The 16100-nt window shown below is 43.5% G+C and overlaps 1 protein-coding gene across 1 annotated transcript in view; it reads right to left on the bottom strand.

Annotated features, from left to right (window-relative positions):
- The window catches only part of LOC139366904 (semaphorin-5A-like), a 289344-nt gene that overhangs the window by 195520 nt on the left and 77724 nt on the right, over positions 1-16100 (bottom strand). Inside the window, exon 3 of the mRNA XM_071104648.1 lies at positions 6954-7053. Within this exon, the coding sequence (XP_070960749.1) occupies positions 6954-7053 (100 nt within the window). The remainder of the gene's footprint in view (positions 1-6953; positions 7054-16100) is intronic.

Genomic DNA, 16100 nt, shown 5'->3' with positions numbered 1-16100 from the left:
TTACTCCCATATTGGTTATTTCCTCTACCTCATCAAACCTTTGATGAATCACAGCTATCTTTCTGGGTCACTCCAAAGGGCCTGTTCAGATGTAACTACATACATACTATATTACTGCCAGTCGAAACTAGTTATATCTTTGTGGTTTTGAATAGAAATCCAGTCTAAACCGAACAGAATAAAGATTACATACTTTACAAATTTCCTGTAGATACAGATGCAGTGGTGGAAAAAGTACAAATTTGAGTAAAAGTATTAATAGAAAATGACTCAAGTAAAAGTGAAAGTCACCCAGTAAAATAGTATTTGAGTAAAAGAATGTAAGTATTTGGATTTAAATATACTTTGTATCAACAATAAATGTAATTGCTAAAATATATTTAAGTTTCAAAAGCAAAAGTACATGCACAAATTATAAACAATTCCTTATATTAAGCAAAGCAGACGGCACAATTTTCTTGTTTTTTAAATGTACGGATGGCCAGGGGCAGACTCCAGCACTGAGACAGAATTGACCAACAAAGCATTTGCGTTTAATGAGTCTGCCAGACCAGAGGCAGTAATGATGACCAGGGATGTTCTCTGTTTAGTGAGTCCATCAGATCAGAGGCAGTAGGGATGACCAGGGATGTTCTCTGTTTAGTGAGTTCACCAGACCAGAGGCTAGTAGGGATGACCAGGGATGTTCTCTGTTTAGTGAGTCTGCCAGATCAGAGGCAGTAGGGATGACCAGGGATGTTCTCTGTTTAGTGAGTCCACCAGATCAGAGGCAGTAGGGATGACCAGGGATGTTCTCTGTTTAGTGAGTCCACCAGATCAGAGGCAGTAGGGATGACCAGGGATGTTCTCTGTTTAATGAGTCCTCCAGATCAGAGGCAGTAGGGATGACCAGAGATGTTCTCTGTTTAGTGAGTCCATCAGATCAGAGGCAGTAGGGATGACCAGGGATGTTCTCTGTTTAGGGAGTCCTCCAGATCAGAGGCAGTAGAGATGACCAGAGATGTTCTCTGTTTAGTGAGTCCACCAGATCAGAGGCAGTAGGGATGACCAGGGATGTTCTCTGTTTAGTGAGTCCTCCAGATCAGAGGCAGTAGGGATGACCAGGGATGTTCTCTGTTTAATGAGTCCTCCAGATCAGAGGCAGTAGGGATGACCAGGGATTTAAGTGCGTGAATTAGACACTTTACCTGTCCTGCTAAGCATTCAAAGTGCAACGAATACATTTGGGTGTCAATGAAAATGTATGAAGTAAAAAGGTGCATTATTTTCTTCAGGACAGTAAAATAGTCATCAAAAATATAAATAGTAAAGTACAGATACACCCAAAAAATCAGCTCACTCTTTCCAAAGTCCAACCTCAACCGTTAGTGGGGAAAATACTAAACTGATCTTGAATCAGTGTCTAGGGGTCACCTCCAGACAAATGCATCCCTGAGCGAATTTTTGTTTTAACAGACCATAGGACCTAAGGCTGTGTGAGTGTGCGTGGGCCCACATTCATGTGTGTGTGTGTGTGTGTATCAGAGAGTCCAATGGTGAAACTTCACTTGCATAAGGCTCTTGCCTTAGGCTCTTTTGAATGGTTACATTTAGATTGTAAGCCAACTAAAAAAAACTGTCTGGTCTTTCAAACTTTCCACAAAACAGTATAAGCTAATGAGTAGTCTGTAGAATGAGTAGGCCTGTTCTTTTACGATCAATGGTTTCAGTTTGATTGTATAAATTCAGCATTCTGGCACAAGACTCATCATCATAGCAGTTTTATTATTCATATTAATATTATTATTTAGCAGAGTGACGTTTAATATTAAGGCTGTTTCATTTCTTTTTATTTTATATATATTTTTTATTTTCACCCCTTTTTCTCCCCGATTACAATTTTGTCTCATCGCTGCATCTCCTAGACGGGATCGGAAGAGGCAAAGGTCGAGTCATGCGTCCTCTGAAACATGACCCTGCCAAGCCGTGCTTCTTAACACACGCCTGCTTAACCTGGAAGCCAGCCGTACCAATGTGTCAGAGGAAACACCGTTCAACTGACAACTGAATTCAGCCTGCAGGCGCCTGGTCCACCACAAGGAGTCACTAGAGCATGATTGGCCAATTAAACCCTCCCCCAGCCAAACCCTCCCCAAACCCGGACGACGCTGGTTGTGCACTGCCCTATGGGATTCCCGATCACGGCCAGTTGTGATACAGCCGGGATTGAACCCGGGTCTGTAGTGATGCAGTGCCTCAGACCGCTGTGCCACTCGGGAAAGGATGTTTAATTTCTAATCAGTTTTGGCCAGGAATGTCAGAGAATCAATCCTGTCAGGTTCAGTTCAAACCGGGTTCAGCAAGTTATTCGTTTTACAAATATGAAAGAGCTCTTCACCACTTTTCAACCTCATGCTCATTATCTCCAGTACAATACTAATGTCCACATATGTGAAAAGGACATCATCAAAAGTTTAAACATTTTAGAAACTGTCATTTTCAAACACTATGAGGTTCGCCGTGACGTGAGGAGGAAGAAAACGCCCTCAGTTGGGCTAGAAACTCATTGCAGGTGTTGAAAATGACTATTAAAAAAAACATCTGTTAATACTGCCCTATGAGAATTTTTTTCTGAACTTTCTTCTGTTTTTTTTAGATCACAGATCATACAGAAATGTGCTGTTTTCACATATGTAGACACTGGTTTGGTCCTGGAGATTATGAAAAGTGGTGGAATTGCCCTTTAATTCATGTCAAGAAAGTAAATCATCTAGGCATCTATTCTGCAATGTTATACTCCCACTGAAACCTCGACAGGAGCACCTATAGACACACACACACACACACACAAACCCAAGCCTATCCATCTTCTAAAGAGCTGCTACAGCATTTCACAGGCCAGGCTGTGGTCTAAGACCCTTTTTACACTATATTAACATCTACAATCGATCTGCCGCCATTATAACTCTCTCTGGCCATCGGGTCACAGACACACCCTCTCTGTCTAACTCTATTTGACGTTTAGACATTTAATTTGATCATGTAACGTCGACACCGGACGTTCTAAGACAGTTCAATGTGACTCCTCTAATGTTAAACGTCTTATATTAAACCAACTGGATCTAAAATACAGACTTATTGGACTCATGGAATCTTCCAGTCAGACTGATCCAACACACAGAGAATATAGAGCCCATTCAGTCAGACAGAGTAGGTCCTTGTCCCAAATCAAACCCTAGACTCCTGGACAATCTTCAACGATCCCTCTCAGCCAGACAGAGTAGGTCTTGTCCCAAATCAAACCCTAGACTCCTGGAAAAATTTTAACGATCCCTCTCAGCCAGACAGAGTAGGCCTTGTCCCAAATCAAACCCTAGACTCCAGGACAATCTTCAACAATCCCTCTCAGCCAGACAGATAAGGTCTTGTCCCAAATCAAACCCTAGACTCCGGGACAATCTTCAACGATCCCTCTCAGCCAGACAGAGTAGGTCTTGTCCCAAATCAACCCCAAGACTCCTGGAAAATCTTCAACGATCCCTCTCAGCCAGACAGAGTAGGCCTTGTCCCAAATCAAATCCTAGTCACAAACACTCACTGAGCCTACGTAGGTTGACAGAGTAAGTCTGAAATCAACCCCTAGCCCCTTAGCCTAGATTCTTCTAGATCCCTCTCACTGAGTCAATTTAGGTTGACAGAGCACGTCTCAAATCAACCCCTAGCCCCTTAGCCTAGATTATCCTAGATCTCTGTCACTAAGCCTGAGCCCTCTCATCTAGAGAAAGAGAAGCGAGGCTAGTCCGGACCACTCCAGGGACAGACAGGACCACCCTTTAGCCCCTGGGTCAGACTAGTGTCTGAGAGGGAAGGATAAATGCTCCACTCTCCTAGTGTTTTATAATAGTCAGGGTCAAATGTAATCACTCTCCCAGTGTTTTATAATAGTCAGGGTCAAATGTAATCACTCTCCCAGTGTTTTATAATAGTCAGGGTCAAATGTAATCACTCTCCCAGTGTTTTATAATAGTCAGGGTCAAATGTAATCACTCTCCTAGTGTTTTATAATAGTCAGGGTCAAATGTAATCACTCTCCCAGTGTTTTATAATAGTCAGGGTCAAATGTAATCACTCACCTTGGAAATGTTCTCAACATATTTGTGGCTTGAACAAAAGTTCCATCTAGCCCAGTATAAGTTCCATCTAGCCCAGTAAGCGTTCTACCTAGCCCAGTAAAAGTTACACCTAGCCCAGTAAAAGTTACACCTAGCCCAGTAAAAGTTACACCTAGCCCAGTAAACGTTCTACCTAGCCCAGTATAAGTTCCACCTAGCCCAGTAAAAGTTCCATCTAGCCTAGTATAAGTTCCACCTAGCCCAGTAAAAGTGTCATCTAGCCCAGTAAAAGTCCCACCTAGCCCAGTAAAAGTTCCACCTAGCCCAGTAAAAGTTCCACCTAGCCCAGTTAAGTTCCATCTAGCCCAGTAAAAGTTCCATCTAGCCCAGTAAAAGTTCCATCTAACCCAGTAAAAGTTCCACCTAGCCCAGTAAAAGTTCCACCTAGCCCAGTATAAGTTCCATCTAGCCCAGTAAAAGTTCCATCTAGCCCAGTAAAAGTTCCATCTAGCCCAGTAAAAGTTCCATCTAGCCCAGTAAAAGTTCCACCTACCCCAGTAAAAGTTCCACCTAGCCCAGTAAAAGTTCCACCTAGCCCAGTAAAAGTTCCACCAAGCCCAGTAAAAGTTCCACCTAGCCAAGTAAAAGTTCCATCTAGCCCAGTATTGCTTGCATGCATGCAGAACTCACTCTTTCTTTTTCTATCTTTCTCTCTCTTACACAGACTCTCTCCTCTCTCCACGTTTCCCCAATTATCTTCTTCTTATCTGTCAATCCCTGCAAGTATTCCCAACTCCTCCATTTCCTTGAATCCATCTGCAGTACATTAATTTATTCCCCCAGCTCTGTGTCTCTGTCTTGGTCCTCCAGCTCTCTGTTTCCTCAGCTATCTTCTAAACTCTGGAGAGAACAGCTTATATTGACAACCAAGGTCATTAACAGGATTGGGACACACACACACACACACACACACACACACACACACACACACACACACACACACACACACACACACACACACACACACACACACACACACACACACACACACACACACACACACACACACACACACACACACACACACACACACACACACACACACACACACACACACACACACACACACACACACACACACACACACACACACACACACACACACACACACACACACACACACACACACACACACACACACACACACACACACACACACACACACACACACACACACACACACACACACACACACACACACACACACACACACACACACACACACACACACACACACACACACACACACACACACACACACACACACACACACACACACACACACACACACACACACACACACACACACACACACACACACACACACACACACACACACACACACACACACACACACACACACACACACACACACACACACACACACACACACACACACACACACACACACACACACACACACACACACACACACACACACACACACACACACACACACACACACACACACACACACACACACACACACACACACACACACACACACACACACACACACACACACACACACACACACACACACACACACACACACACACACACACACACACACACACACACACACACACACACACACACACACACACACACACACACACACACACACACACACACACACACACACACACACACACACACACACACACACACACACACACACACACACACACACACACACACACACACACACACACACACACACACACACACACACACACACACACACACACACACACACACACACACACACACACACACACACACACACACACACACACACACACACACACACACACACACACACACACACACACACACACACACACACACACACACACACACACACACACACACACACACACACACACACACACACACACACACACACACACACACACACACACACACACACACACACACACACACACACACACACACACACACACACACACACACACACACACACACACACACACACACACACACACACACACACACACACACACACACACACACACACACACACACACACACACACACACACACACACACACACACACACACACACACACACACACACACACACACACACACACACACACACACACACACACACACACACACACACACACACACACACACACACACACACACACACACACACACACACACACACACACACACACACACACACACACACACACACACACACACACACACACACACACACACACACACACACACACACACACACACACACACACACACACACACACACACACACACACACACACACACACACACACACACACACACACACACACACACACACACACACACACACACACACACACACACACACACACACACACACACACACACACACACACACACACACACACACACACACACACACACACACACACACACACACACACACACACACACACACACACACACACACACACACACACACACACACACACACACACACACACACACACACACACACACACACACACACACACACACACACACACACACACACACACACACACACACACACACACACGCTGAGCTGAATTAAAGGTGATGTGCTTGGCAGAGACAATGAACATCACTGGAGAACAGCTAGAAAATCACTACTCAATCAGAGGATTTTCAAAAGGTGTCATCAATCATGAGTGAGAGGGATAGCGAGAGAAAAAGCCAGAGAGAGAAAGAGAGAAGAAGCGAGAGAGAGAGAGGGGACAAGGAGGAGGGGTGGGGGGAATATAATACCTGGCTCCGACTATCAGTTCGTTCTGGCTGGGGTCAAAAGTTAGCTGAGAGTAATCCACCGTGCCCTCAGCCCGGAACCTGTGGATCCAAGGCTCCATATCTGCCAATCAAAGTAGAGAAAGATACACATTAGCAAATCAAATCAGAGAAAAAAAGAGCAGAACGAAGAAGGTGGATAAAGAGAAATGCTTAGCCAATAGCCACAGTATATAATAAAGTGTTGTTGGCCTATATTGTGTTGTCTTTGTGAGTATTGTTCGGTATTGTGATGATGTCCGATAACACCTGTTGTTTTATAAACACTAATGTTGTCTGGTGCTGTTTACGTCTCCTCTCTTATGAACACTAATGTTGTCTGGTGCTGTTTACGTCTCCTCTCTTATGAACACTAATGTTGTCTGGTGCTGTTTACGTCTCCTCTCTTATGAACACTAATGTTGTCTGGTGCTGTTTACGTCTCCTCTCTTATGAACACTAATGTTGTCTGGTGCTGTTTACGTCTCCTCTCTTATAAACACTAATGTTGTCTGGTGCTGTTTACGTCTCCTCTCTTATGAACACTAATGTTGTCTGGTGCTGTTTACGTCTCCTCCCTTATGAACACTAATGTTGTCTGGTGCTATTTTTGTCTCCTCTCTTAGAAAAGAGGTTCAAACCTGTTAGAATGAAGTTCCTGTTAGAATTTTATTTTTATTTAACCTTTATTTAACTAGGCAAGTCAGTTAAGAACAAATTCCTATTTTCAATGACGGCCTAGGAACTGTGGGTTAACTGCCTGTTCAGGGGCAGAACGACAGATTTGTACCTTGTCAGCTCGGGGATTTGAACTTGCAACCTTCCGGTTACTAGTCCAACGCTCTAACCACTAGGCAACCCTAAGAAACATAAACAGTTTAGCACTTATTTCTGTTCTGAGAGCCTTAAAATGAGCCCTAATCTACCCCATGTCCAGAATGTCTCCAGGCAGCTGTAGTATTTAGTGAATTATGTCAGGTTAAAAGCTTGAGGGTAAAGCAGTACAGTTTCCCACCTGGGCTTTCAACCACACGCCTTACACTCCATTTAGTTCATCATTACTGTAGCTAGAACTAATGCATACTGTATATGGTGTGTGTGAGGGGTGAGGGTGAGGTTCTGTGTGTGTGTGTGTGTGTGTGTGTGTGTGTGTGTGTGTGTGTGTGTGTGTGTGTGTGTGTGTGTGTGTGTGTGTGTGTGTGTGTGTGTGTGTGTGTGTGTGTGTGTTGTGTGTTGTGTGTGTTCATGCCTGTTTGAATCCAAGGTCCTTCTAAAGTGAATCTGAGACCAATGCATCTCATAGTTGTCAAACCTTTGCCCCTGACCCCAGAGATAGATTCTCCCACAGTACAGTACAGCACAGCACAGTAAAGCACACACACACACACACACACACACACAGAACCTCACCCTCACCCCTCACACACACCATATACAGTATGCATTAGTTCTAGCTACAGTAATGATTAACTAAATGAATACGTCAAACCCCAGATCACCCTCAACATGTCTGTCTCCATGGCGCCCGATCCATTAACCCTTGACGAGTAGAATCATAGATCCCTGTCGGATTGCCGGTCAGCTCCATACAGCCCTGAAACCTGATAGGTAGTGAGTGAATAGTAATGGCCTAAGAGGAAGGTTACCCTAACGCCTGATCTAGGGTCAGATATTGTCCATTCCCCTAATAGTTAATGTAAGCATTGGGGATTGGATAATCTGCTCTCACAATATAATATTCTAATAATCCTGATACTTGACAATATTGTACTCTAATAAATCTTGTCTGAAACTGCCAGTAATATTTGTTTTATATTTATTGCTGGTTTTACTGTGGCTCTGGGATTTCAAAACACTTTTCGTGGTAGAGAGTTAAACCATTTACTGTTGCTGATATTATGTTAAATCCTGATTTGTGTATACCATACCTGTACGTTATCTGAACTTTCAGAGAGCTTCTACTGTAGACCTGTAGACATTGATGGAGTACAGCTTCGGTTGGAGTCAAAATTCGTTATCTGTCAAAAAAATGCAAAACACCTGAAACTAACAGCCTAACCTCAACTGCATCAAACCACCAACCAGCTGTTTCTTTCGGTCAAGCTGCGGCTTTCAGCCCGATACAACAGGGACTTACTGACCGCCTGCCCGAGTCACTGCTAGTAGCTACGTACTAAAAAACACAGCGCTGAATAAACCTCTTTGTCAATCTGTAGGAGCATAGAGCACTAACATAGCACATCAACATCACCTAACAGGATGGAATCACTGTTGATAAAGCTGTTTCTCTCTTCTTCCATTCCTCAGAGGTTCTGCGTATTAATGAGAATAAGATCAAGTTAAACTGGGAGGGGGAATCGTTAAACTCGCAGACGCAGAGTTAATACATTTTCATTAGCCTTGGTGAAATAACTACCGGAGAGAGAGATCACAACAACTTCCGCCCTGAGATTCGGCTGCGGGTGATGGCAGGTTCCGCTCTAATTCTACAGGGGGGTGGGAGTTTGGGATGCGCCTCTGGTGCAGCCGGCAGGCTCATTATTTATATGGTGGGGAAGCTCTGGAGCATAAAATGTGGCAGCGACACCCTCGAGGGAAACCAAGGCTTCAGTTACCCAGCGTTTCCCCCATAAATCAGCTGTGGTCCCACCAGGGTATATCCCCACTCAGGTCCCTCAGAGGGGAGAGGGAAGGAGAATACAACATTCACAACTGAGGATTTATGTTTCAAGACGAGACGAAGGGCTCATACACACTCACAAGCCAGAGCTGATGTATTTTCCCTGGGATATGAGATCTAATGAGAAACAAACGTCTAATGTTAGATGATGACAGGACATTATTTATTAGTTTTGTTTGGGCTGAGAGAGGGGTATGGGTAGAACACTGTTAGAATACTGGAAAGTTGTAAAACACTGAACGATATAACTACTTAAAGCTAAGTAGAACACTGATAGGATCTATATCAAAACTGAGTGTTCTTGGTAGAATCACTTTGAGTGATTTGGTGGATTACCTCAGGGCTTTAATATAATTTCGGTAGGAACACGATATGAACCTCAAATGAACCCTGACCTTGTCATTTATAAAAAGGAACCAAGGGGATTTATAAAGCTTCTTCAATAGACATCCCCCTTTGCCCTCCTCCCCACTTCAATCCCCGTTTCCCCTCCTCCCCACTTCTATCCCCCTTTCCCCTCCTCCCCACTTCAATCCCCATTTCCCCTCCTCCCCACTTCTATCCCCCTTTCCCCTTCTCCCCACTTCAATCCCCATTTCCCCTCCTCCCACCTCTATCCCCCTTTCCCCTCCTCCCACCTCGATCCCCCTTTCCCCTCCTCCCCATTTCTATCCCCCTTTCCCCATTTCTATCCCCCTTTCCCCATTTCTATCCCCCTTTCCCCTCCTCCCCATTTCTATCCCCCTTTGCCTTTTTCCCTTCTCCGTCACTCTTTCCTGGTTTGTTGTTCCGGGTTCAGACACAGAGCGGTTGACACACTATGACAAAAATGACAGACTATCCAAATATGACCCCCCCCCCCCCCCCAGTTCCAGAGACGAGGGTAGTCTTCAGTCTCAGAGAGCTCAAACTGTATAAAGAACAACCTGACCTGACACAATAGACATGTGGAACCGACTGGGACTAGAATACCTTTACTCTCTAGGAGTAAACATGGGGGTAATGGAGGGTCTAAATTGAGTGCATATATATATTACACATAAATGCAGGCTGTCAAGACGTGTCCAACTGGAGAAAGTAGGGTGTTTTTGCTGTGGTAAAATGAAAATATGAAACAGCAATTATTTTGTGAAGTTGGATTGAGATTAAAACCTTGATATGAAGTTAAAATAACCACCTGTTCAAATGTCAGAATGAAAACGGTTAAAATTAGGTTCAGGTTAACCAACCTGGAGGTGAGGTCGTGTGGTCAGGAGAAACCTTCTGACCATTAGCGATAATATATTATTAGGAACAGGAGGTTTTCCTCACCACATTTCATGATCAGGGCAAACTCCTGGTCCTTGATTCAGTAAGAATATAAACACAGAGGTCCGTGTTGACCAGAACTGTTGGAACCCTCTGTGTCCTTGCAGGGTTTACCCTGAAGTGTTATTTTAGGAAGTCAAAACAAGCATATTTTCCTGGGTCTCAAATGCCAGTGGAGCTGAGCCTCAGGTCGGAGGTCAGAGGGCGAATCAAACCAGAGAAACCACTACATTGCCGAAAATAAGTGTGCAATAAAATATTTCAAATCAACATGCACTTTACAGCGAAACCCTTTCAGGGAAGAAAAAAGGAAACATTTAACAAGATGATGTAAAGTATAAGTATAAGTATAATCTTTGTACTATCTAAACCGCTGTGAAATATATTTTACATAGTAAAACATATTGTATTTTCAGCTTTTTGAAGCTGGTGTACAAAACCGAATGGTAAAAGACGCACAAAAAAATTAATGGGAAGCATAGAAATAACGCACATAGAACAGCTCTGCCACTGCTTACACTTGCTTTCAATGAGAAAGACACATCTATAACTCACGTTTTTATGTGAAATTTGGTCGGGTCGCCCAATAAGTGACATAAGTGCAGCTTGAAGACTTAAAGAAAAACACATGAAGGGGAGTTACTACAGGGACCAATGAGAGAGGTGTAGTACACAAAGTAAAAGTTACTACAGGGACCAATGAGAGAGGTGTAGTACACAAAGTAAAAGTTACTACAGGGACCAATGAGAGAGGTGTAGTACACAAAGTAAAAGTTACTACAGGGACCAATGAGAGAGGTGTAGTACACAAAGTAAAAGTTACTACAGGGACCAATGAGAGAGGTGTAGTACACAAAGTAAAAGTTACTACAGGGACCAATGAGAGAGGTGTAGTACACAAAGTAAAAGTTACTACAGGGACCAATGAGAGAGGTGTAGTACACAAAGTAAAAGTTACTACAGGGACCAATGAGAGAGGTGTAGTACACAAAGTAAAAGTTACTACAGGGACCAATGAGAGAGGTGTAGTACACAAAGTAAAAGTTACTACAGGGACCAATGAGAGAGGTGTAGTACACAAAGTAAAAGCTACGTGGACTTTAATTTCCTGCGTTAAAATGCCACATTGTGAGAAGTGTGGTCATAAAGAGAATGCATTGATGCTTAAGAATGTAGCCAGTCGGACACGCAGTGGGCTGTAAAAAACTATTTGCCATGGACCAATTAAACCGTCTTGGTCTCCAATCGGTGATGTAACAGATAGTTGTAATGAACCTGATGTGGATATTTGTTTATGTTCTCTTCAAGATACTCCCTAACCCTAAACATAACCCCTAACCCTAAGCCTAAGCCTAACCCCTAACCCCTAACCCCTAACCCCTAACCCTAACCCCTAACCCCTAACCCCTAAGCCTAAGCCTAAGCCTAAGCCTAAACCTAAGCCTAAGCCTAAGCCTAAGCCTAAACCTAAACCTAAGCCTAAACCTAACCCCTAACCCTAAACCGTAACCCCTAACCCTAAGCCTAAGCCTAAGCCTAACCCTAAGCCTAAGCCTAAGCCTAAGCCTAAGCCTAAGCCTAAACCTAAGCCTAAGCCTAAACCTAAACCTAAGCCTAAGCCTAAGCCTAAGCCTAAACCTAACCCTAACCCTAAACCGTAACCCTAACCCCTAACACTAACCTTCACTCTAACCATAACCCGTAACCCTAACCCAAACCTAACTCCTAACCCTAAACCGTAACCCTAACCCCTAACACTAACCTTCACTCTAACCATAACCCGTAACCCTAACCCAAACCTAACCCTAACCCTAAACCGTAACCCTAACCCCTAACACTAACCTTCACTCTAACCATAACCCGTAACCCTAACCCAAACCTAACTCCTAACCCTAAACCGTAACCCTAACCCCTAACACTAACCTTCACTCTAACCATAACCCGTAACCCTAACCCAAACCTAACTCCTAACCCTAAACCGTAACCCTAACCCCTAACACTAACCTTCACTCTAACCATAACCCGTAACCCTAAACCAAACCTAACTCCTAACCCTAAACCGTAACCCTAACCCTAACACTAACCTTCACTCTAACCATAACCCGTAACCCTAACCCAAACCTAACTCCTAACCCTAAACCGTAACCCTAACCCAAACCTAACTCCTAACCCTAAACCGTAACCCTAACCCCTAACACTAACCTTCACTCTAACCATAACCCGTAACCCTAACCCAAACCTAACCCTAACCCTAAACCGTAACCCTAACCCCTAACACTAACCTTCACTCTAACCATAACCCGTAAACCTAACCCAAACCTAACCCTAACCCTAAACCGTAACCCTAACCCCTAACACTAACCTTCACTCTAACCATAACCCGTAACCCTAACCCAAACCTAACTCCTAACCCTAAACCGTAACCCTAACCCCTAACACTAACCTTCACTCTAACCATAACCCGTAACCCTAACCCAAACCTAACCCTAACCCTAAACCGTAACCCTAACCCCTAACACTAACCTTCACTCTAACCATAACCCGTAACCCTAACCCAAACCTAACTCCTAACCCTAAACCGTAACCCTAACCCCTAACACTAACCTTCACTCTAACCATAACCCAAACCTAACCCTAACCCTAAACCGTAACCCTAACCCCTAACACTAACCTTCACTCTAACCATAACCCGTAACCCTAACCCAAACCTAACCCTAACCCTAAACCGTAACCCTAACCCCTAACACTAACCTTCACTCTAACCATAACCCGTAACCCTAACCCAAACCTAACCCTAACCCTAAACCGTAACCCTAACCCCTAACACTAACCTTCACTCTAACCATAACCCGTAACCCTAACCCAAACCTAACTCCTAACCCTAAACCGTAACCCTAACCCCTAACACTAACCTTCACTCTAACCATAACCCATAACCCTAACCCCTAACACTAACCTTCACTCTAACCATAACCCGTAACCCTAACCCAAACCTAACTCCTAACCCTAAACCGTAACCCTAACCCCTAACACTAACCTTCACTCTAACCATAACCCGTAACCCTAACCCTAACACTAACCTTCACTCTAACCATAACCCGTAACCCTAACCCCTAACACTAACCTTCACTCTAACCATAACCCGTAACCCTAACCCTAACACTAACCTTCACTCTAACCATAACCCGTAACCCTAACCCAAACCTAACTCCTAACCCTAAACCGTAACCCTAACCCCTAACACTAACCTTCACTCTAACCATAACCCGTAACCCTAACCCCTAACACTAACCTTCACTCTAACCATAACCCGTAACCCTAACCCCTAACACTAACCTTCACTCTAACCATAACCCGTAACCCTAACCCAAACCTAACTCCTAACCCTAAACTGAAATATATCGCTTACCCTAATTCTAACCCTAAAACTAACCCCAAAGCTTAAAATATAACCTTTGTCCTCATGGGGATGTGTGGAAATGTCCCCATAAAGGGAGAATGTTCCTTATTTTACTATCCTTGTGGGGACTTTGGGGGATGTTAGGTCTCCACAAGGATAGAAGAACCAACCAACCAACACTCAACCAACACTCACACACAAACACACACACTGTAACTCTCTAACGATGTGTTATCCTGTGAGAAATGTAAAAAAATTAAGATTAGTACACTTGGGTTTTTAAAACACAGCAGGCCCAGGGAGGAGGAAGACAGAGTGAAGGCACACAGCAAACCTTCTTGTTTCATTTTTACTTGCTTTCACCTACACACACACTTTCCCACACTTTTTCCAGCGGACCCGAACACCACATATGTCAAATAAATGTGTAGGGGGTGCACAGTGGGCCCTCAATGGAAATGTGTTATTTTACATGTTCTTCACAGAAAATGAGCCAAGGCCAATGAGTCTTAGGAGAAAAAAAATATTAATTGTATAATTTTTATTTTTAGTAAACATTGAAAATGGGTCCCACAGGCTTAATAATATGTGCCTTGTTTCAGGAAATTAGGCATATGTTGCGCAGTAGAGCCATTTGAACCTAAACCTATACAAAATGTGTTTTTTTGGCATAAATGCCTTCTAGAACATATTCACTTTCATGTGCCTCAATAACAACATTGTATGCCACCTGTAATACAAATAAAATTGTTAAATTATAAGCCTAGTTGGTTTAGCCACAGAAAAAGTAAGCAACCTTCCCGCTAGCCATGTTTGGTTGAGATAATGAGTAGGCTGTACATGCCGAGGAAGATAGCCGAGGAAGATGGAATAAACACCTCTTCAAACTAAGTGTAACCATGGCACTTAGAGGGTAAAATAGTCTAGCTAGCTATATTACAGGTTTAAAAATTTAGTCAGAAAGTCATTTTCACTTCAAGGTAAAGACTCTCTGAGTCGGACAATCTGACAAACGGACAGATTGTCCGACTCAGACAATTAGACAAACGGACAACGCTCTGAGTTTACCCACACTTTTAGTTAGTTTAAGAGGGTGTGAACGATGCTGAATGGATGTAGACAAAGAAGAAAAACATTCAATGCCCATTTTCACAAAAGTTTATCAACTTTCAAAGCACCCATTGTTCCTCCACTGTAGTGTATGATATACCACTTTCTCTACTTTATCCAAGGTAAAAAAAAATAACAATTTTAAAATGTTGAACACAAGACCGAATGGAGCCGGTCAGTCACATATGTCTCTAGGTTAGGGCTGCTGGGTTAGGGCTGCTGGGTTAGGGCTGCTGGGTTAGGGCTGCTGGGTTAGGGCTGCTGGGTTAGGGCTGCTGACTAACTGTAACAATCTGAATGAACTGTGCTTAGAACGTCTTCTCAGATGAAGGATTGACTTCTGTTAAGTCTGACTTCATTTTTCAGGTTCATTGCAGAATCAGAAGTTCTATAATTAGTTTGAAGTTCTAAATTCTGTCCGTCAGTTTTGAGCTGTCCGGTTTCAAATCCTTCTCATCTAAAAAATGCTTTTCTTTGAAAAGAAAACTACAATCAAAGGAAGGGACAACAATTCAGTCTTTAAAAATATCACCAGGGAGTGTTGCTGTACAGTGGCAGTTAGTTTGGCTGAGCAAAATGAAAGCCACCACCCTTTTGGGTTAAGTCTTTCATGTTTGTTAGAGTGGCACTCCCT

This window comes from Oncorhynchus clarkii, chromosome 15, assembly GCF_045791955.1.
Source record: "Oncorhynchus clarkii lewisi isolate Uvic-CL-2024 chromosome 15, UVic_Ocla_1.0, whole genome shotgun sequence".
Lineage (NCBI taxonomy): Eukaryota > Metazoa > Chordata > Actinopteri > Salmoniformes > Salmonidae > Oncorhynchus > Oncorhynchus clarkii.
This window is presented reverse-complemented; position numbering and strand designations above follow the sequence as displayed.